Source organism: Physcomitrium patens, chromosome 3 (assembly GCF_059467195.1).
Source record: "Physcomitrium patens ecotype Gransden chromosome 3, ASM5946719v1, whole genome shotgun sequence".
Classification (NCBI taxonomy): domain Eukaryota; kingdom Viridiplantae; phylum Streptophyta; class Bryopsida; order Funariales; family Funariaceae; genus Physcomitrium; species Physcomitrium patens.
The window spans coordinates 8,019,161-8,041,324 of record NC_143412.1 but is presented as its reverse complement, the minus strand read 5'-3'; the positions used below and the strand labels follow the sequence as shown (position 1 = coordinate 8,041,324).

The following is a 22,164-nucleotide window of genomic DNA, read 5'->3' as shown; positions in this document are numbered from 1 at the left end:
GTTGATATAAGAGTGGTTGTTTAGATAACGAAAAAATATAACTATTTGTTGGCTAATAATATGAAAGTGGACACAATCTCGATTAGGTCTTTGTAGGATTTAAGAATTTATCAATCTATGTTGATTAGTCTTAAACATTGAGTCAATTTTTACATTCTATATACTTAAAAATGGTTGTCAAATATACTTAAAATATTTTAATTATAAATAATATTAAGTTTAATTGAGTTTTAATGTTAAACCTTAGTATGCTCAAATTATTTGAAGTAATATCTAATATGATTGGAAATTTAGCAAACTTTTCTAACTTGTAACAAATTTATAAATTGCCTTAAATAATTCTTTTAATACCAATATATATATTTTTTTCATATTATCTATTTTATTATTAATGAATTAATTAATAATACGAAAAATACATCCAATTTTTTTCAAAAGCAACAATCTAGTTCAAAAAAATGTTCATTATCTTCCACTTTTCTTGTTTTTATTTATTTATTTTTATGGATCTGATCTTTTTGTTGAATTGAGAAGATGCAAAAGTACTTATTATTTGACATAAACAAATTGTAAAAGGATAGTGTTGCAAGCTATTGATTTTTTTATTAATTGGTTCCATTAATTAAAAAATTAAATATATATATATATATATATGCCAATAGTTAATTGATATAAAAAATTAATGAGACTTGTTGGTGCCTTGGTTTTACAAATTAAATTTGGAGCTTAAAATGGCTAATATGTAGAAAACATGATGGTGGTTTTTATTTATTAAAATTTGATTGTAAAACAGAGACAATTTTGAATAACAAATAAAACAAAAATTGAAAATTAAAGATTAAAATCTTAACTTGAATATTTAAGACTGTAAATATTTTTATCTCAATTTTAAAAATGTTTTACAAAAAATTATAATAATTTTATTTTTTTGTTTTTTATGCATATGTGTGTTTATCTTGCTTTATGTAGATGAACTAAAGTACTCGAATTTTCATGCAAAGATGTAATATTATATAGACTTATATAATTTATTAATTACTCGGTATTTTACTTTTTACATGTGCATAAGATAAATCAATAAATGAGATTTTTACATAATTGTTTTTATGTTTAATCTTTTTTCCACTAATGAAAATATTAAATAAAGTATCTCCGCAAATCAAAGTTATAATTAAAAAACTTGATAATTGTGTAATATCTCGCACTTTTAACGTAAAAGAATAAAATATGGCGTCCCCCTATGTGTAACAAACTCTGTCCACAAAGTTATTAGTTTGGCTTATTTAAAATTGAATACCCTTGATGAAAGACACCAATCATGTTAGGTGTTGTTCTGAATTATATCAAAAGGTTTAAAAATTAAAAATAGAAATCATTCACTAAGTAAATTTAAGTTTTATGAATTGGTTTTGAAACAGGATGTGATAAATTACGTACACACAGTAGATGCTAAAGTCATTAAAAACCCAACAATTATGCAGATTTGAAAAGTGAGTATAAAACATATATATATATATATATATATATATATATATAGCATAAAGATTAAATTTTCTTTGTGTAAAGGATCAAACCTAATTTAATATATTTTGAACCAAAAATCTCCTCATTACTTAAAAAGTATCACATATTTTCAAATTTTACCAAAAAAAGGAACTCAATTTTTTGAGGAATAGATGTTCATGAGTTCATAAATGGTTTCTTCACCAGAGAAATAATAATTTTTTATGTTTTGTTTTGTTTTGTTTTCCTTTTTTCAGAGGTCATTATCGGTGCTGGAGTGCACTGGGTACTTGATCAAAGAAAAAATCAATATTTGAATAGGATTCCCTCAAAAACATAGGAGTGTGAATCAAGAGCTTAATACACATAATTCAATTCCAGCACTAGATTCAATATCGCTATTGCCCCTTGAATATTGTGATACTACAGCACACTATCAAAAAGCCTTTTATACCAACATTCCACCCACACCCATCTGTTTAAGAAGCAAACAAAACAAAAAACAGACTGAAGAATAATGAGGATCATTACCTCTTTATACAAATAAACATTCATCAAAAAATCCTCTTTGTTCAGTAATAAACTATGTGTCTGTTCTTGTTTTCTTTTTTTCTTGCATGTGGTTTTAAAAGTATTCAAGGAATGGCAACAGACAGCAGTCTGGTTAATACATTAGTAGATTTGTAAAGAAATCCTTTGAGTTTGTTGCAACCTTCGGAAGGGATACCTACTCCTCGGCAGTGTATGTTTTTTTGTTTTGTTTTGTTTTTGTTTTCCCCTGTGTGTATGTGCATGTGTGTTTGTTTCGCTTTTTTGTTGACTGGTAAGCCAAATTGGATTTCTACATGAAAGCTGCATCCGGGTGGGCTGTGTTGCGGCACGTGAGAGGGAGAGAGCGGGTGAGATGCGTGAGCTCGTGGTCGCTACAATCCACAAAAGTTGCGAGATCCTGCTGTCAATGCGTCGCTGGGTTTGGGCATACAAATACTAGGTGGCCTTGCAGACGACGCAGACGCAGCGTCAGAATCTGTGGCAGGCAGGCACCCTCTCTTTCTCCTCCTCGTCCTCCTTCTCCTCCCATCGCCCTCCTCACCTCCCCCAAGTATCAACAGGGCCGAGATTCCCCGAAGAAGAAGAAGCAGAAGAAGAAGCCCCTCCAAAACTGCATGTGGGATGCGGAGACACACACCGAAATGAGGTCTGAATTTGCATCCACAGTGGAGTATGTCCCACTCCTATCCGGGAACCTCCGCCTTGTTGGTAAGGCTCGATGATGATGATGATGATGACGACGATGATGCCTCACCAACAACAATAACAACAGCGACGACGACGACGACAAGGACGCACTGTTCACTGCCCGGCTACGAAGCCTATTCTCTCCCATGTGACTGAATATTCATCGCCATGGTCCCAGCTTCCTTGGGTATATAACTGGATATTCGATCTTGTCTGTTGCCCGTTCGAACCCTGTAGGTGACTGACTTGCATCTGAGTGAATGAGTGAGTGAGTGAGTGAGTGAGTGAAGGAGAATATGTTGTGTCTCTGTGTGTGGAGAGCGAAGCAGACAAACCCCTCCTCTGATCCCTCTTTCGGAGAGCTTGGGAGTGAATCCCCGCCTCCGGAATCGACCCATCCAATCTGTAAGATGCATCGATGGGGCGCACTTGACTTGGATAAGGATCCGTCGTCTTTTCTCTTTTCGTTTTATTTATTTATTTATTCTCCTCTTGAAAACAAACGCTGGACCGATCCGATCTAGTTGCAGATCAGGTGGCCTAATCGATGTCTAGATTCGCAAGGAATATGCGACTAGGAGGGTGGGGGGAGGTGATCGGAAGCGTCGTCGTGAACCTGCAGGGCAATGAACGGAACTGTCGATCTGAGGTTGTTGGATGGTGTCAGGCGATTGGTGATGACGGTGCTGTCGATTTGCCTGGTGTTGTTGTTGTTGTTGTGTGCACTGATTCGGCTTGCAGAGGGGACTTGCGCCCACTTTGTTTTCGGAGATGCATGTTGCAGTGGCAGAAACCGCTGCTGCTGTTCCTGTACTGGTAGTGGCCAAGATGTGAGGGGGGGAGGATTAGGGACTTGCGAGAGGCGATGGAGTCGGGGGGTTTAGGGGTCAAGGGGTTAGAGCGGGAAGGGTAAAAAGTAGGGCACCTGCACATTATTCGGCTATTACATTTTTTTAATGGCAATGGAATGAACCCAGCCACACCGTCTAAATAAGCATCGTTTCTAAATATGGGAAGATGGACCCCTGAAATCTTCGACCCAGATGGCCCTTCCACGTTTCATAGTATGAGAGCATGAAAGGCCAATCCGAATAGAGCGCCACCCCCCATTCGCTCGTTGTCCCTTCTGCCCCCGCGTTTCCAGTTGAGCGTTGTATGAGAAACTTCTGCGATTTGGGTTTCCTTCGTAATCCCCGTCGTCAAAATCATTGCCATCGAAATCCAGTGACAACGGTATCCAACAATAGTAAAAAATTAAATCTTCCGAATGGGAAGATTCATCAGGAAATTGAGTAGCGCAATTTAACACGTTTGCCTCGAAGGCCTAGTCATGGTGCGCAAGGCTGGATGGCAAGTTTCATTCTCGACATGAATCCTTGTCGACTAGCGCTTTTTTTAACTTTGTCTTTTTTTTTTTTTTTCTTTTTTTTTCCCTCCTTGATTTAATCTCTCGAAAAGTCTACACACGGATGGTTTGCCTGCCTGCCACTTCGCAGAGGAAAAGGTCGATCGGTCAACAGCCTTGCTGGATGAGTGACGTCTTTGTGGAATTACCACCTTGTCTGAGTACACACCATCGGAACGCACGTTTTACAGTAAAATCTGAATTCCCGGAAAACACACACAAATGTTTCAATATCACCAACAATAAAGCTTGAGAGAATCTTGTGGGTTGAACGAATTCGCCGATTAGACGAGGCACTTCAGGTAACTAGACAAGGGGTGTAAAATCCATTCCATAGAACTGAATCTACTTATTGGGAACGCCCCAAAGTGTCCACACCAGAATCTTTGACTTGGCTGAATCGAGGTGCACATTGTGGTGGCAAAGTTCAGGGGATTGAATATTTATCATGAATAGTGTTCCATGCCATGCCAATATTCTAATCGTGCACGTTGAATTGGTGAAGGACAGTCCCTTCAATTCATTGTTTTACTGTCTGTTTATTGCAATCACGAAGCAATTTGGTGTTGAACTAATGGTAATGTATGTGACGTGTACAAATGCCAAGAAAGTCTCTCATATTGGTTTGATTCCTGTTGTAAATAACTGAAACAATCCTCACTTTGGCCTAATTTGTTTTTACTAACACGATAAGTTACAGAGCAACTGTAATAACTCAGTATACTGTACTGTCAAGACATAATAATCCACAGTTTGATCATTTATAAAAATAAAAATAAAAAACATGTTGATTCAATACCTACCAGGTATTACAAAAGCAATAACAAGGGTATAAAAATCAAATATTGAACTAACCACTTGTTTCATGTTACGTCAACGCTTTGACTACACATGCATACACAAACACAAGCAAATAAGCAAACAAGCTCCGTGTTCAAACCTATAAAGAAAAAAATGTTGTCCACATATGTATTGATTTATATTTGTTGAATATATAATCTATTAAAGTAACAATGCTTCTTGTGGTCCTGAACGATGTCAATACAATCAGGGGGGGGGGATTTTCTTTAGTTCAGTCTAGTATTTTAAAAGATCAATTTTTTTTGTTTTGCTTTGTTTGTTTGTTTTCGGCGGTGATGAGTTGGTTGCCAGGAGTCACGAATGCACTTCCACCTGCCGAATTACCCTGCCCCCTCCCCTCCACCTTCAACTTTTCAACAGCAGAGACGAATGGGCCGCAATCTCATATCCTAAAGGCGCAAAACCTGCACCATAAACAGGACGGAGGGGCTGTCCAGCATTTGCATGATCTTCTGAACGCCACATCACCCTGTTTCCGGCTAAGCTCCCGATTCTCAGCGCCCTGTCAAAATATGTTCCTCACAGAGTGGGCAAAGTTCGGTGCCGGAGAGAGAGCGAGAGAGATGCAGCTCGTTGCTCCAATCGGAGAGTGCACCCTTGGTTGGGTCGTGTGAGCAGTGGAGGCAAGTTGACAATTCCATCGTGTCACCTTTTCGTGACCACCCTCAAAATCTAAACAACGCAAGAGAAGATGATCTGCTAATGGGAATTGCGCACGAGAGGGAGCGTTGGCAAAGCGCCTGCCAGTCTGGAGATTCTCCTGGGCCCCTCCCTCGCACACATCATTCAATGCTCCTCAGCACAGCAAGTGCAAGTCTTTCCCTCGCTAATTTCCCCATTTCATGAACGGCCAAGGAAAAACACCCCTTTCGCGGCTTGTACCTCCGATGAAAGTAGTCCACAAACATGGCAAGCCCCTTGGGGGCGTTTTTTTTTTGTTTTGTAAGTATGATCTCTAACTCGATTTGGCGGTGCCGAAATTAGCAGAGGGGATCGCTGGTAGTGGCGCTGTGGAAAACTCCACAAGCGCAGAGTTATCTCACACCCTTCTTTTAAACCCGATTTCGACTTCCAGTCAAGTTGCTCTCATCGTTCTAATACCTGTTCTTAACATTCGTTTGTTGCGCTCCCCACTTCCTCTCAGATCCGTCCCTTGTCCTTAAACGGCTCCGTATTCGCTGGTCTCAGGCGACGAACCTCCAGTAATGCTAATCAGCCAACCTTCAAATCTCGCACGAGACTTTTAAGTAAGTCTGCAGACGTGTCTAGAAATCGATGGTCCTGGACGCGGATGATGATACTCCAGCAGGCCGGTGTTAGATTTATTAATATATATTAGATAATTTATATTAGATAAATTAATACATGTTAGTAAATGTAAAATTACCTTTAAGTAGTTACGAAGTAGTTATGGAGAAGTTACAACTTAATATAATAGACACTTATCAATATGATGTAATCAAGTTATTTTATTAATATACTTCATGCTTTATTTTATCATTGTTAGTGTTCTTTCTCTCACAGGCGCTACTGTAGTAGCCTGGATCCGGAGCTGGATGTGGGCACTGGACCCGGAATCGGTGCAGTGCAGGTGGACGGTGTAAACTCACGATACCGGATACGTATAGATCGGAGTATCTGGCGGAGTATGTGGGTGGTGCTACTTGGCGTGAGAAATTGGCCGAACGACTGTTTACGTCGCTGCTGCTCCAGATTCTCTCTGATGATGACTGTAGTCCACTGGGTTAGTTTACCACTCACTCTGCAAGTGAGTCTCCAGAGCCTAAAGAGATAAAAAAGAAACACAGAAAGGAAGAAGGAAAGAAAGAAAAGTAATCGCTCCAGGCTTCTCCTTCAAATGGGGCATGGAAAAAACGGAATCTTCTTGTCTAGCTCGGTCGAGAAAGTCAGGCCAGATCCTCGCTTGGGTGCCTAGTGTACCCTTTTGTTTTTGTTTTTGGTTTTTTTGGTTTTTGCTTCTTTGCCCTTCTCTGAGCTTGCGCGTAGTCTTCACCCGGTGTCCCCTGAGATCTTAATTCCGCACGAAGGATCGTCACCTTGAGATTATGCAGATTAGTGTTGTGATTAGTTCCGGGTGGTGGTGCGTCAAGCGAGGTTCCTTGTTTCTGCGCCTTTGAGCCTGAGAATCCGGGGTAGCGAGTTGAAGGGAGACAGCCGCGGTCAATAGAGTTGGTGGGGTGGTGACGAAGAACGCAGCGAGAGAGAGAGGTTGCGGGGACGGAAGCGAAGAAAGAAAGAATTCGGAGTGGGCGAGGGTTATTTATTTATTTATTTATTTTTGAAGATCGGATTGCGAGAGTTTTGAGTTCTCTCGGGTGTCGCGTGGTGGGTGTGCTTTGTCAACCCCGTTTGCTGCGTTTCATTCAGGAGTCAGTCTCTTGAGAGAGAAGGATCAGGAGGCAGGGAAAGTGGAGCACCCGTTTCACTTTCGGGAGTTTCAGGTTGTTTCATTATGTGAATCTTTTTACTCGCGCATGGATTTTAGAATGATGCCGCAGAGATTTGGGTTTTGTCTACGGTGGCGGTGACTGGATTCGTGGCTAGGTTTGAATACCACTCTTTGGTTTCTATGGATCTGGGTTCATTGCATAGTCAGGAGAAGCAGGTGAAGTAATTTGGCGTAAAGGTTTGGCGCAAACCTGGCTTGGGAATCCAAAGCCAGACGCAGTAGGTATTCAAGTTCGTCATGAGCTGGCTTCCCTGAGAGCATCATGCTTTGAACTGGTTCTTGTCGCATTTACAATATCGAACGACTTTCGTTTTCCAGTGGAGTAAAATAATTTCTTTCTTGTGTTTGTTGGACTCGGATGCGCATCTTCAGGCAGGTTTCACAGCTTCAATCAATGTAGCAGGCAAGTCAAGCTCTTGGAGAATTTGGGGTGAGACTCTCGGTGGACAAGACTTAGACCATCAGTTTAGTTGGAAATTAAGCACCATGGCTCACGCGTCATATCGAAATACAGAAACTTAGGTGTGCATGAGCACCAGTCTTGAATTCAGGAAGTGATCTCCTCCCAAATTTTAGCTCATAGCTTTCCACCCATGCCAAGCCTCCAATGCCTTCTCAAATGCCACCCTTGCTCCCCAGTTTAGCTGCGCACCAGCAAGGCTATGACAGCAGCGGTAGCCCCCGAGCATCACCAGGTGTGTCGCAAGCTTTTCCACCGGCTGGTGCGCAGTTCGCTTCCCAGCCCTTTCTTCCGTCCTCCACAGCTGCACTTGGGGGTATCCAGTATCAGGTCTGCGGCGCTAATTCCACCCAGCAGCGAAGCTACTACTCGGTCGATACTGGCGGCGGATCTCCTTCTTCATGGCAATCTCCATCTCCTTATGCCGTCCATCCTCCATCCACCACTCCCGAGTACAATCCCCCGACCATGAGCAGACACACATCGTCTCACGTAGCACCGTCGTCCCAGCATAACATCCACCATGGATTGCCCTACGGGAGTGTGCAGGATAGATCTTCGCCATCGTTCCAGATTCCTTCCTTTCACAACCTCTCTGCGACTTTTTCACAACAGTGGTCCAGCAGTAATAGCCAGTGGGTAGGAGCAGAATCTCCCCAGTCGGATGTGCATTGGCCATCGGATGTCATGTCTATGGGGGTGTCGAGCCCATCAAGCGGGGGCAGCAGACCTGCAGCTCTCGCGCAGCTTAGTGCTCTTGTGCCAACAAGTGACAGTTGCTTGAATTTCCATTCTCCGCGCAGGGGAGTGGTAACGGCACCACCTGGTGATGGTGGAGGATTTCGCATGGTTGGGGCGAATGGTGTAATAGAATCCGATCTACAAATGGGGTATCAGGATACCGCTTCTGGAAGAGGCGGTGGATCTGCCGCCTCTTTGGGCCAGTATCCTGCTTCAGGACTTGGCATTCCTCCCAACACCGATGCTATCAGCCTTTGCGATCCTTTACATGTTAGTCCTCCTCCCATTATATGTATATTTTTCTCTGCTTGCATTTTATTCTCTTCTAGGGATCTGAGTTTCGAGAACATGAGTGTTTACACGTTTAGGGTGTAGAATTCAGAACTTTGTTTGCTACATTTGGGAAAGACAATCAAGAACGATGGCCGTGTAAGATCGCTTGGTGACAACCCGATGGGCATGGACTAAGCGTCACATTAGCATTGTTAGTTTTTGATCGGCGAAAGAAAATTCTTTTGAAATATCGTTGATGGTGATATATCTTGTCTGTGGTAATTCTCATCTTTTAGTAAATCAGTTTACAGCTTCTGTTGCACACATATCCGTTGCATTCATGAGTCAAGGTTTTCGAATTTTTCGACTACTCTCTGTTTTGTATAGCTGAACGTCGAGCTGGGCTTGAACCCCAGGGTCACTTACATAGCTTTTCATTTAGCACTTCTGACAGGACTATTATTATATGATCATTCTGTTCCCCTGTAGCAAGAATGAAATCAGTAGAGATATTAGCAAGTATTCGATATTGGGCTTTACTAGAACGGTTTGAGACTATATGTGCAGCAGTTTGGTCTAGTTATTATCTAAGATAATTGACTTCATGTATCCCTGCAGTAGTTAGCCAGGTTATGATAGTAATTTGTAGCTAAGAAATGGCTGAGAATCAAAGTTTGTTCTTGTAGCAGGTATTGCTTGAAGGAGCTTCTGACCAAAATATACCTCGTGACGGTGAGGGCTCCTCGCAGACAGCAGAAGCTTCAGTGAACATTTCTGACTGGACGGATCCTGAATGGATGGAGAACTTTTCTGACGCGTACAACGAGAACGGGCCGTTGGACACCAACAACCGACGAGTGAGATCACTGTGCCATGTGGTCTTGTAAGCTGTGACTTGTTTGTTCACAGAATTCTTTTTATGTATGAACGGTTAACGCAATCTTGGAAATTGACCAACGTTTTCAAATCTTCAAATCGCAGGTATTCCAACAACCAAAGAGGTTTCACCCACCACCTCGACTCATTCCTACAAAAGATTTACGAACTGAGCAGCAACATTCAGGTGCGTGCTTCTTCTCGCCTCTTTCACAACCCATTTCATGAAGCAGCTTTCTTAGCCCATCGTATGAACCATTTTCCATCAGATTTCTGTCTGTTTGTTTGCGAGCTTTGTCAAAGGTTACTAGCAGGTGGTTCTTAACTTGAAATTGGATAGAGTTAAGTTCATCCTGCAGTGGATAGATACTGTTTGAGCGTGACCAATGACACGCAAAAATCTCTAAAGTATGTATTGGGTTGGTTTTTGGTGTAGGTGCTGCTTCGGAGGGGAGTCCAGGTGCCTCAAGGAACTCTGCACCAGTTGGAGCAACTGCTTCATCATCAGCAGCAGCTTCAGCCGCCGAAGCAGCTTCTGTTAAAACTCGTCTACGATGGACTCCAGAACTTCACGACAAGTTTGTAGATGCTGTTGCACAATTGGGTGGCCCTGAACGTGAGTAGCTGCACAATCTCTTATCCTCAATGTCATTTCTTTTAGGTCTTTTAACAGGTGAAGTTCGTTCCTCATTTAAGTGTCTCCTACTGCAAGGAGCTTATTGCATTAGAGAGATCTGAGTTTTTGGAAAAAAGGGGGTTTATTTTGTTCATATACCGTATACACTGAGCAGGTGCAACACCGAAAGCTGTACTGCGTGTTATGGGCGTTAACGGGATCACCATCTACCACGTAAAGAGCCATTTACAGGTTAGTAGTTTGCACCAACGTACTTTAAATAGCCTTTTCTTTCACGTAACACCTTCAATTCAAGGATGGTCCTAAGCCAAGGCACGCAAGTTTTGATTCTAAACGCAAGTTTCCTAATGCGTCTGGTTTGTTACTCAAATGTATTGTTGTGCTAGTTCAGGTTTTTCTTTGAGTTTGAGGTTGGTCAGTGGTGCCAATTCTCATGGTCGTTCCTTCTTTTTGTACATGCAGAAGTACAGGCTTATCCCCGAGGCTTCTTCTGAAGGTATGCTCTCATAACTGAGAAAGTTACTAGATAGATCTAATACTAGATATCACTAAGAAAGCGAATACAGATCTCTGCTGAAGCGGACACTGCTTATGGATCTCTGACTGCTATTCTTCGGTGTGCAGATGCAAGAAATGATCGTAAACGAAATGATAATTCGCTGGGCCCCATGGATTTAACTTCGTAAGATTCTCCTCAAGTTATCATGTTTCGAGGGCCGTTAGTCAGTTACACCTTTTGGCTGTACGACAATCTGAGAGAACGCTCTATTGTTGTGAACCATCTGCGCATTAGAACTTTCGGTTGTAGACAGAAATCGAGAGACTTCTAGTTCATACTAGATATGTCTACGCTATAATTTGAAGACCTTCTGCAGATGATTCCATCATGGTGAGCACAGTTAGTTATATTTAACTAATTGCATGCCGTGTTGAAATTGCAGGAGCTTGCAAATGACTCAGGCCTTACAGATGCAGATGGAGGTGCAGAAGCGTCTGCATGAGCAACTGGAGGTACACTACATCCTCATGATTTACCTCGCGATGTGCGCTGTTTTCTTATATTTAATGTATGACGCAACATACTTCTAGAATATTTTCGACGTAGTAGGTCGACTTGAGTCTTTCGCTTAGTCGGAAACGCTTCTCTTTGTCGGAGCACAGATCCAAAGGGAACTTCAACTGCGAATTGAGGCTCAGGGGCAAAGCCTGAAGATGATGCTTGAAGCACAGGCAAAGGCTTCTGGAGGCTTCATCCCGAGGCCTGAGCTTTTCTGCAACGCCTCTCTTCCTGCTGTCGCGAGCGAAGTACCCAAGAGCCAGGTAGTGCCGGCGCAACCCTCCCAAGCATCAGAGACAGCGCCGCAGCAGAGCACAAATGGGAGCTCTCCAGTGCGAGAGACATCAGTCAAACGAGCTCGAGTCGAGGTCCCGAGTATGGTAATCGTTCCACAAGAGCAGTTCAGAGAGGCATACAACAAACAAGACGGTCCCAAGACGGGGCTTTTTCTTCACGGCTGCTCTGCTCCTCCTCGAGATTTCGCAGCGTCTTGTCAGTCTCCTCCTTCTCTTCCTCCTCCTCCTCAATTGAGCTTACCATCTCGACTACTACTTTCCATCAAGGGACATTCCACTGATCAGACAGACGGACCATCATCATCGACATCGGCACCACCACCACCACCACCCATTACTGACGACGATGGAGGTGGAGGAGCCACACCGCAATGGCACGATGCATCACCACAAGGGGGTTGCATGCTGCAGCAACCTGGCAGCATGACTTCAACAACAACATCCCTGCAAGCCTCTGTGTGAGAGGCTTGTCATGCCCAGTTCAGTGTTCTTTCATTGTCATCTTTCTCTGGTATAGCCTGCCCCCCCTTGAGTATACACAGGTCCGGAGGTCCTTCCTTCCCTGAGCATAATGCTACTCACGATTATTATTATTATTATTATTATTATCATTATTATTATTAATCTCTATGGCAGGAGGAGATCTCGTGACTAAGCACAACAACTCTGATGGTATAGATTACACGGTGAACGGAGAGAGAGAGAGATGGTTCAATATTCTTTGCTGCCACTTCTACAGGCAAGCAGATATATTTCTTGTTGGATCGCTAAAGTGGGTTATTCGGAAAAATCAGCAGCAGCATATGATGCCGAAAGCTTACTTAGATTACATGAAGTTGGGCAATTGCTCCTCTTTAGTCATTCCGGAGACAAGAAACAATGAGATCACCGCAACCTTCCCTGGTGCGGCGAATGTAAACATTTACTTCAGATCATGGTATTTATGCAACTTTATTTTCTTCTACTTTTGATGTTTTTGTGAAATTTATTTTTCTTCTAAATGATTGTTGTTTTTTTTAATCCTTGCGTTTTTTTATAGAGTATTTATGCCTCTTAGAATATCTTCTTAGTTTATTTATTTATTTATTTGTTTTCTTGTACATCTTCTACTTCTTTTTTAATTCTTTGTATTTAGATATGTCAACTGTTACTTTTTTAGCATAATAAAATGGTGTGCACTGTTAATGATTATGTCTATATTATATTATCATTTTTTTTTGTCTTAAATATATGCTCTAAGTGTTGAATATGGAATACAAGTTCAGTTTTTTTTTTTAATAATAGCCATTTTTTAAAACTTTATATAAACCTGTTTTGTTTTGGAATATATAGTGTGTAAAGTTGCCTTGTAATGTGACGTTTTTTAGGAGATTATCAAATTATCAAATCAAAGTATAAATTTACTTCTATTGTCCAATCTTAGAAAATTACTCTTGTAAGTTTGATTGTTTTTTTAAAAATATCAAAAATATTTAATTAGTTATTTCTTTAAATATTTTTAATTAATATTTTGATATTAAGCTTTTATATTTTAGTGTTTTTATTTGTTTTGAGTAAAACTCAAATAAAATAAAATAAAAGTTATAAAATATTCTACATATAGATACAAATTTTAATGATATTTCACATTAAAATAAAAAAAATTCTAAAATCTTATTAGTACATCTTACTCCATTATTTATAATCTTATTATTATTATTATTATTATTATTGTTATTAATATTCTTAGTGTTATGCTACTTTTACATGAAATGAACTATGACATTAATATTTAACTTGATGAAATTAATATGCCTTGACTACCATTCTATTTAAGGAAAATATCATTCATGCCCTTGAAATATGCTGAAATATTAAGAATATCTATGTATTCTGATAATAGCATATCCATCCCTCATTTTTGTGATAATTACAAATATATCCTTGGATGGTAATAAATTATATTCTATTTTGTTTTTAAAGATACATATAGGGTTCAAATTTTGATGTAACATTTTTCCTCAGTTTTGAGGCCCTAAGTGAAATGGACGCCCTTGCCACCATTGCTGTCACAAATTTTTTGGAATTGAACTATGGAGCACCAAGGTAGATTCAAGCACTAGTGTGGTCTTCTTTCTCTTATAAATTTACCCTCTTCTTATCTTTCTCATCATTGGCAAATTGCAAATTGCATGATAGATTAATGTCCAAGAACTACTTTTGCTTCAAGTTAGAACATATTTACTTTACACTACTTGACCTTGTATGAGATGTCGATTTGTTGGTTTTATTCGGTAAATCTCTTACAAGAGACTATCAATTATTTGCTTCTAGAGGTTGTAATCAACAAAAAATTCAGTCAAAGTTTTGTTTAGAGATAGATGATCATCTATGTCTACACATCTAATTATATTTTCTATATTGGTGTGGCCATTTTAGCAATGACAATAAGTGCAAGAGTGTCCATTGTGTGTAAGGTACCAAAATTTTAAAAAAGTACCATGCAAAAATTTGTATGTACAAGGTTTGGCCCCATAAGTACCTATAAAAAAGAGTTATAGCTTATCATTGTTCAGGAGTATATTTGTAATTATTACAAAAGTGAGAGATAGATATGCCATTATCAAGAATATAAGAATATATTTGATATTTCAACATATTTCACATACATGTATGATATTTTTACATAAATTTATACAAGAATAAAGACTACTCTGGTGCTTGAACCTACTTTAGTTCTATGTGGTTTAATTTTGGAAAATTTCCAATGGCAACAATGATGGAGGCATCTATTTTATTTGGAGTCTAAAAACTAAAAAAAGAATTGCAACAAAATGTGTGTGGCATGCAGTTAAATCTCATATTTAGCATATAATATTTTTTCATAAATTAATAGGAAGAAGAAGACTACTTTGATGTTCAAACCTACCTAGGTGCTCTGTGGTTCACTTTTGCAAATTTTGTGATAGTAATAGCAACATTAGCATCTATTTTGTATAGGAACCAAAAATAAAAAAAAAATGCCTCACCAAAATTTGTGCAACACACAGTTAGATTCCATATAAAAGTAAAAGAGGTAGAAGGTTATAGCTTATCAACATTCAAGAATATATTTGTAATTATGACAAAAATAAGGAATAGATATGCTATTATAAAGAATATAGAAATATTCTTATTATTATAATATATTTCGAAGATATGTATGATATTTTGCATAAATATTTTAGGAGAAAGAAAACTACTTCAATGTTTAAACGTACCTTGGTCTTTTGTGGGTTAGTTCTAAAAATTTTACAACAGTAGTAATAGTAAGGGTATCTATTTTGTGCACAGCTCAAAAATTGATATAAAATGCTGCTCCAAAATCTATATGGCATTCATTTAGACTCTATATGTATCTAAATTAAGTAAAAGATTAAAGCTTATCAACATCCAAGGATATATTTATAATTATCACAAAAGTAAGAAATAAATATACTATTATCAAGAGTATAAAGATATTCTTATTATTTTAGCATATTTAAGAGGCATGTATGATATTTTTTGAAAATTTATAAGATGGAGAAGACTATTCTAAAGCTCAAACCTACCCTAGTACTTTATGGTTGAGTTCCAAAACTTTTGCAATGGCACCAAAAACAAAGGTATTTATATTGCTCAAGGCCATAAAACTAAGGATTATTGCCATGCAAAAATGTACATGGCATGCATTTGGGCCTAATTTATAATTAAAAAAAGTAGCCATAACTTATCATTATATAAGGATATATTTGTAATTATCAAAAAATTGATGAGTAGATATGCTATCAAAAAGAATATGAAGGTATTTTTGATATTTTAGCATATTTCATGGAAATTTTGCACCAGTAATGGCGGAGCAGGCATCTATTTTGTATAGGGCCTAAAAATTGAAGAAAGATGTTGGACTAAAATCTATGCAGTATGCTTTGGACCTTAGATGCATGTAAAAAAATAAAAACATTATAGCTTATTACCGTCTAAAGATCTATTTATAATTATCACAATAATAATAAATAAATATGATATTATAAAGAATATAAAAGAACTCTTGATATTTGAGCATATTTTGTGGATATGTGTGATATTTTTGCATAAATTTATACAAAAAAAGAAGATATTTTAGTACTCAAATCTACTTGGGTGCTATGTGGTTTAATTCCAAAATTTTTGTAATACCAATGGCAATAAGGGCATCTATCTTATATAAGGCCTTAAAATTGAAAAAAAAAGTGTTTGCTAAAATCTACATGACACTTTGTTGGAATTTAGATATACCTAAAAAAAAAAATAATATTATAGCTTAATACCATACAAGAACATATTTGTAATTATTATAATAGTAAAAAATAAATATGCTATTAAAAAGAATATAAGAAAATTCTTGATATTTTAGCATATTTTATGGACATATGTGATATTTTTGCATAAATTTATAGGAGAAAGAAAACCATTCCAAAGCTCAAACCTTGCTAGTTCTTTGTGGTTCACTTTTACAAATTTTGTAATGGTAGCATCTATTTCTCACAAGGCTCAAAAATTGAACTAAAGTGCCTCAATAAAATTTTTGCAACATGCAATTGACCTACATTTGTAGTTGGAAAAACTAATATATATATATATATATATATATATATATATATATATTACTATCCAAGAATATATTTGTAATTATAAAAAAGTTAGGGATAGATATATTATAATAAAAAATATAAAGATATTCTTGATATTTTATCATATTTCAAGAATATGTATGATATTTTACCAATAAAAATAGCAAAGGTGTCCATTTTATGTAAGGCCAAAAAACTAAAAAAATTTCTTATGCCAAAATATATACAATACATGATTAAGTTTTAAATATAATTAAGAAAATAATGGAATTTAGTTTATCACTATCTAAAAATATATTTATAATTATCACAAAAATAAAAGCTAGATATGCTATTATTTGTCAAGAACATGAATATCAAAAAATTAGAAGATCAATTTATCCTTGTGTCACTTGAAAAGACTTTACAATTACTTAAAGATGGTATAATATTAATCTAGAATGTCTATTGCCAAAGATAAAAGAAAACTACATTTTTTTGAATTAAAATTAAGAATAAGGAAGGCATTAAGAAGAATGAAGAAGGCTTCATTCTAATCCCCATATATACTATCTAACTAAGAGCTATGTGGCAATATTTTAAAGGACTTCCAACACATGTCTTAACTTGGAAGGGAAGTTTTCTATATATATGCCACATAATTAGCTTGTATCACAAGCTATCAATACATGGAACATGTGATTAACTAATTGACTAAGTTTCTAACATATCAATTAATTATAAATATGTAAAAATTCAAAGTCATATCTATAAAGCTTTTCAATAAGATATTATCAAACTTATTTATTTTAATATATTTCTACCTATTTATATTATTTAAAAAATTATTAAACTTAATATGTATGCCCATGATATTACTCTCTTTTAAAGATGAGTTCCACAAAGAAGGGTGATTACATATTGATATGGTGGTTCAATGTGATCCTTATTGTAGAGATACAAAATTGGTCTCTATTATTTTTTTTCATTAATTTTTTAAAATGTAGCCATAAATAACTATAAGAATGAGTTAAAGTTATAAAATAATTATAAATTATTTTTTTATCAAAGGTAAAAACTAAGAGAGAGCACTTTGACATGAAAGTGCATTTAAGAATCCATCTTAAGTAAATCCATCAAGATATTGAGAAAGATGCAACGTTAGATAAAGCTTCACTTGTAGAAATTCTCAATAATTTGATCTTGTTCTATTAAACTTCTTTCACATACTTATCCTTGCTTCTTTTATACTTGTAGTAGCAAGATTTTTTAGATTTATTTATAAATTTGATCTACTTGCTTCTCACAATTATAAAAAATCTTGGTGTAGACTTTAAATTTATTGTTGACTTCTTCCATATGCATCAAAATACTACCTCCATGGTTAACATTAGAAATACATGAAATTTTTATTCTAAAAGTATTGAGAAGCTTATGAAGATCTGTAATAATTAGAAATTTATTCCCACTTTTGCAGAGAGTAGCATCCAATTTTTTTTCTTCTATAGAAAATTCAAAAAAATCTACAAGTCAAATTAGAAGAAGTTAATCCATAAATTCTAATATCAAATGAAAATTTCTACAAAGAAAAATAGTTCATTTTTTTTAAGAAAAAAATAGTATTAGAGATCTAAAAGTTAGTTTAAAGGTGGATAGTTTGCAATCTTTAAAACAAAACTATAGAAGTGATTGATTCACTTATAAAACAAAACAAAAATAATGAGTTAGTATTCTTGTAAAAGTATCAAAGACATAAATCTTAAAGAATCAAAACATTAATACATCCTTATATTACTTGAAAAGACTAGATAATCACTCAAAGATGGTATAATATTAAACTAGAATAGCTACTACCAAAGACAAGAAAACTAGAGTTTCTTAAAACAAGACTAAAAATAAAAAAAAGGCATTGATAAGAGTGAAGAAGACTATACTCTTACTTCCATATATACTATCTAATTAAGAACCATATGGCGACATTTTATAGGACCTCCAATACATGTCTTAATTTATAAAGTAATTTTTTTTTATATGTGTGCAATATGGTTAGCTTATACTACAAGCTATCAATATGTACAACTCATGGCTAACTTGTTGGCCAAGTTTCTAATCTGCTAATCAATTACAAACATATGTAAAATCAAAGTTATATATATGAAGTTTTTAGGAAACTTTTTAACGAGCTATTATTAAGTTTATTTATTTTAATATATTTCTACTTATTTATATTATATAGATAATTATTTAATTAAATATGTATATCTATGATATTATCAAAAATATAAAAATAATCTTTATATTTCACTATATTTCAAAGATATGTATGATATTTTTGCATAAATCTATTAGAAAAAGAAAACTATTCCAATGCTCAAACCTACCATAGTTATTTGTGGTTAATTTTTTTTTTTTTTTTTTTTTTTTTTTTTTACAACACTATCCATGAGGGCATCTATTTTGTATAAGGTCCAAAAATTGGATAAAGTATTGCATCAAAACTTGCATGGTATGTGGTTGTATCTCATATGTAGCTAAAAAAATAAGAAGTCATATTTTATTACTATCTAAATATTTATTTGTAATTATCACAAAAATAAGGAATAGATATATTATTGTAAAAAAATATAAGAATATTCTTGTAATTTTAGAATATTTTATGGATACATATTATATTTTTTTTGTAAAATTATAGAAAAATGAAGACTATCCTACTGCTTGATAGTTTAATTTTGAAAATTTTGCAATGGCTAGGAAGGTAGGAACATCTATTTTATATATTGTTTAGACATAGAAAAAATTTACTGCACTAATATCTTTGTAATATTTAATTAGATTCTATATAAAAATAAAAAAGATAATAGATTGAAGCACATCATTGTCCAAAGGTATATTTGTAATTATCACAAAAATAAAAGATAGATATGCTACTATTAAGAATATCAGAGTATTTTTGATATTTTTGCATATTTCAAGGGCATGTTTGATATTTTTTTATAAATTCATAAGAGAAAGAATACTACTTTAGTACTCAAACCTATATTAGTATTCTATGGTATAATTCCAAAAAATTTGTGACCTCAGCAACAACAAGGATATGCATTTTATGCAGGGCCTCCAAATTGAAGAAAAATATTGCACCAAAATTTGCATAGTATGTGGTTGAGCTCCATATATAGCTAAAAAAATAATATATTATAGATTATCACTATCCAAGGATATATTTATAATTATCATAAAAATAAGTATTCATATATATATATATATATATATATCATAAAATATTCATATGTATATATTTCAGGGGCATGTATGATATTTTGCATGAATTTTGTAGAAAGAAAAAAACTACTCTAATGCTCAAATCTTCTCCAATGCTTTGTAGTTTAATTCCAAAATTTTATCAAAGACAATGGAAGAAGGGCGTTCACTTCTTATAGGGCCTACAAATTGAGAATAAGTATTGCACCAAAAATTACATGGTGTGTAGTTCAATTCCATATATAGCTAAAAAAAATATATATCTATATCTATATATATGTATATATATATATATATATATATATATATGTATTGTAGTTTTTTATTCTCATAAAATATATCTATAATTATTACAAAAGTAAGAGATAAATATATTGTTATTAGAAATATAGAAATATTCTTGATATAATAATATATTTTAGGAGGCATATATAATATTTTTGCATAAATTTATATGAAGAAGAAAACTACTTTAATACTTGAATCTTCTTTGGTGCTTTATGGTTTAATTCTAAAAAATTTACAATGACAAAAGAAGTGGAGGCGTCTATTTCTTATAGGACTTACAAACTTAAGAAAAGTAATGTGCCAAAATTTGCAGTTCATATGATTGAGATCCATATACAATTATATATATATATATATATATATATATATATATATTATAGCTTATTACTATCTAAAAATATATTTATAATTATTATAAAATAAAAATACTTATATTAAAAATATAAAGTTATTCTTTATATTTTAGCATATTTCAAAGGCATGTATGATATTTTTGCATAAATTTATAGATAAAAGCAAACTATCTTGGTGCTTGAACCTTTTTTAGTGCTTTGTAGTTCAATTCCAAAAATTTATCAATAACAATAGGGACGAGGGTATCTACTTCTTATAGGGCTCATAAACCAAGGATAAGTATTGGACCAAAATTTGCTTGGAATGTGGTTGAGGTTCATATGCAGTTAAAAAAATAATATGTTGTAGCGTACAACTGTCCAAATATATATTTGGAATTATTACAAAAATTAAAAAATTATATTATTAGAAATATAAGGATGTTTTAAATATTTTAGCATATTTTAAGGGTATTTATGATATTTTTTGCATAAATTTATAGGAGGAAGAAAACTACTTTCGTGCTTGAACCTTCTTTGGTGCTTTGTGGTTCAATTCCAAAATTATTGCAAAAACAATAGGGGTAGAGGCATCTAGTTCTTTTAGGGCCTACAAACCAAGAATAAGTGTTGTACAAATATTTATGTAGCATGCAATTGAACTCCATATTCAATTAAATATATATATATATATACATATATATATATATATTATAGCTTATCATTGTCTAAGGATGTATATGTAATTATTACAAATATAAGAAAAAATTATGCTACTATTAGGAATAAAAAGATATTCTTGATATTTTAGCATACTTTAGGGATATATATGATATTTAATATAATTTTATAGAAGAAAGAAAAGGACCTTGGTGCTTGAACCATCTTCGGTATTATGTGGTTCAATTTAAAATTTTTATTAATGACAACAAAGGCAAGGGCATTGAATTCTTGTAGGGCCCACAAATCAAGGATAAATATTGTACCAAAATTTTTCTAGCACGTAGTTGAACTCTATATGTAGTTAAAAAAGAAAAATATGTTGTAGCTTATCATCATCTAAGAATATATTTGTAATTAGCACAAAAATGAAGATTAGATATGCTATTATAAAAAATATCTTTTTTAAACTTAATAATATGACTATCATATTATTTATTGGTTATAATAATTTTATAAATTAAACAATGATTTTTAGATTACATAAAATTTGGTTATAAAAAGACAAAAACTACTTATTTATCACTAATCATATATATAAGTATTGTATATTATATTAATTATTAGTTTATAAAGATCACTAATAATAAAGTTCTAATATATAGAGCACAATTTTGAGACATTTTTGAGCTTTCTTTAAAGGCTTTTGAGAATGATGTAAAATAATATATTTTATGTAATTTATATAATTTTTTCCAAAACTTTTGATAGTTATTTTTTTTGCTATCTCAGTAAATATTATTTTATATACTGATTTTAGTATTTCTTTAAAAAAATAATTATTTTAACTTTTGAGTTTTTATATAATATGTGTATTTATATGTTATAAAGTAAAAATCAAAATTTCTAAAATTATTAATATTAAAAGTTTCAAGATTTTATTTATTTATATCAAAATTACAAATAATTCAAGAAAATCAAAAATAATATGGAAAGATGAAGATGTGGAAGAAATTCCACCTTCCTTCTATATTTATACTTACTTCATATAAGCATTTTGCTTAGCAAAATTAGTCCAAGCTGAAAAAATAACAGACAATCAATAGATAGTTGATATAAGAACTATACATTATCTAGCTCATATTAAAATATAATTTATTAACTTTCAAAGTCTTTCACCTAATAATTACTAAGAATCTTAGAAACAATACAACACTTC

General features: G+C 34.5%; 1 protein-coding gene across 6 annotated transcripts; it reads left to right on the top strand.

Moving 5' to 3' along the window:
- The first annotated feature begins 6,799 nt into the window (after positions 1–6,799).
- LOC112280231 (uncharacterized) lies at positions 6,800–12,782 on the top strand. Of its 6 annotated transcripts, none has more exons than XM_090248667.1 (10): positions 6,982–7,700; positions 7,851–8,949; positions 9,642–9,809; positions 9,934–10,015; positions 10,265–10,444; positions 10,620–10,696; positions 10,928–10,961; positions 11,090–11,147; positions 11,407–11,476; positions 11,627–12,782. In XM_090248667.1, the coding sequence occupies exons 2-10, from the start codon at positions 8,086–8,088 to the stop codon at positions 12,278–12,280; spliced, it is 2,187 nt and encodes a 728-aa protein (XP_090104793.1). In that variant the 5' UTR covers positions 6,982–7,700; positions 7,851–8,085; the 3' UTR covers positions 12,281–12,782. The 6 variants fall into 6 exon arrangements, with proteins under 6 accessions (XP_024371247.1, XP_024371243.1, XP_090104793.1 ...); XM_090248668.1 differs by having other exon boundaries at positions 6,994–7,470; XM_024515477.3 differs by having other exon boundaries at positions 7,001–7,470; positions 9,639–9,809.
- The last annotated feature ends 9,382 nt before the right edge of the window (positions 12,783–22,164 follow it).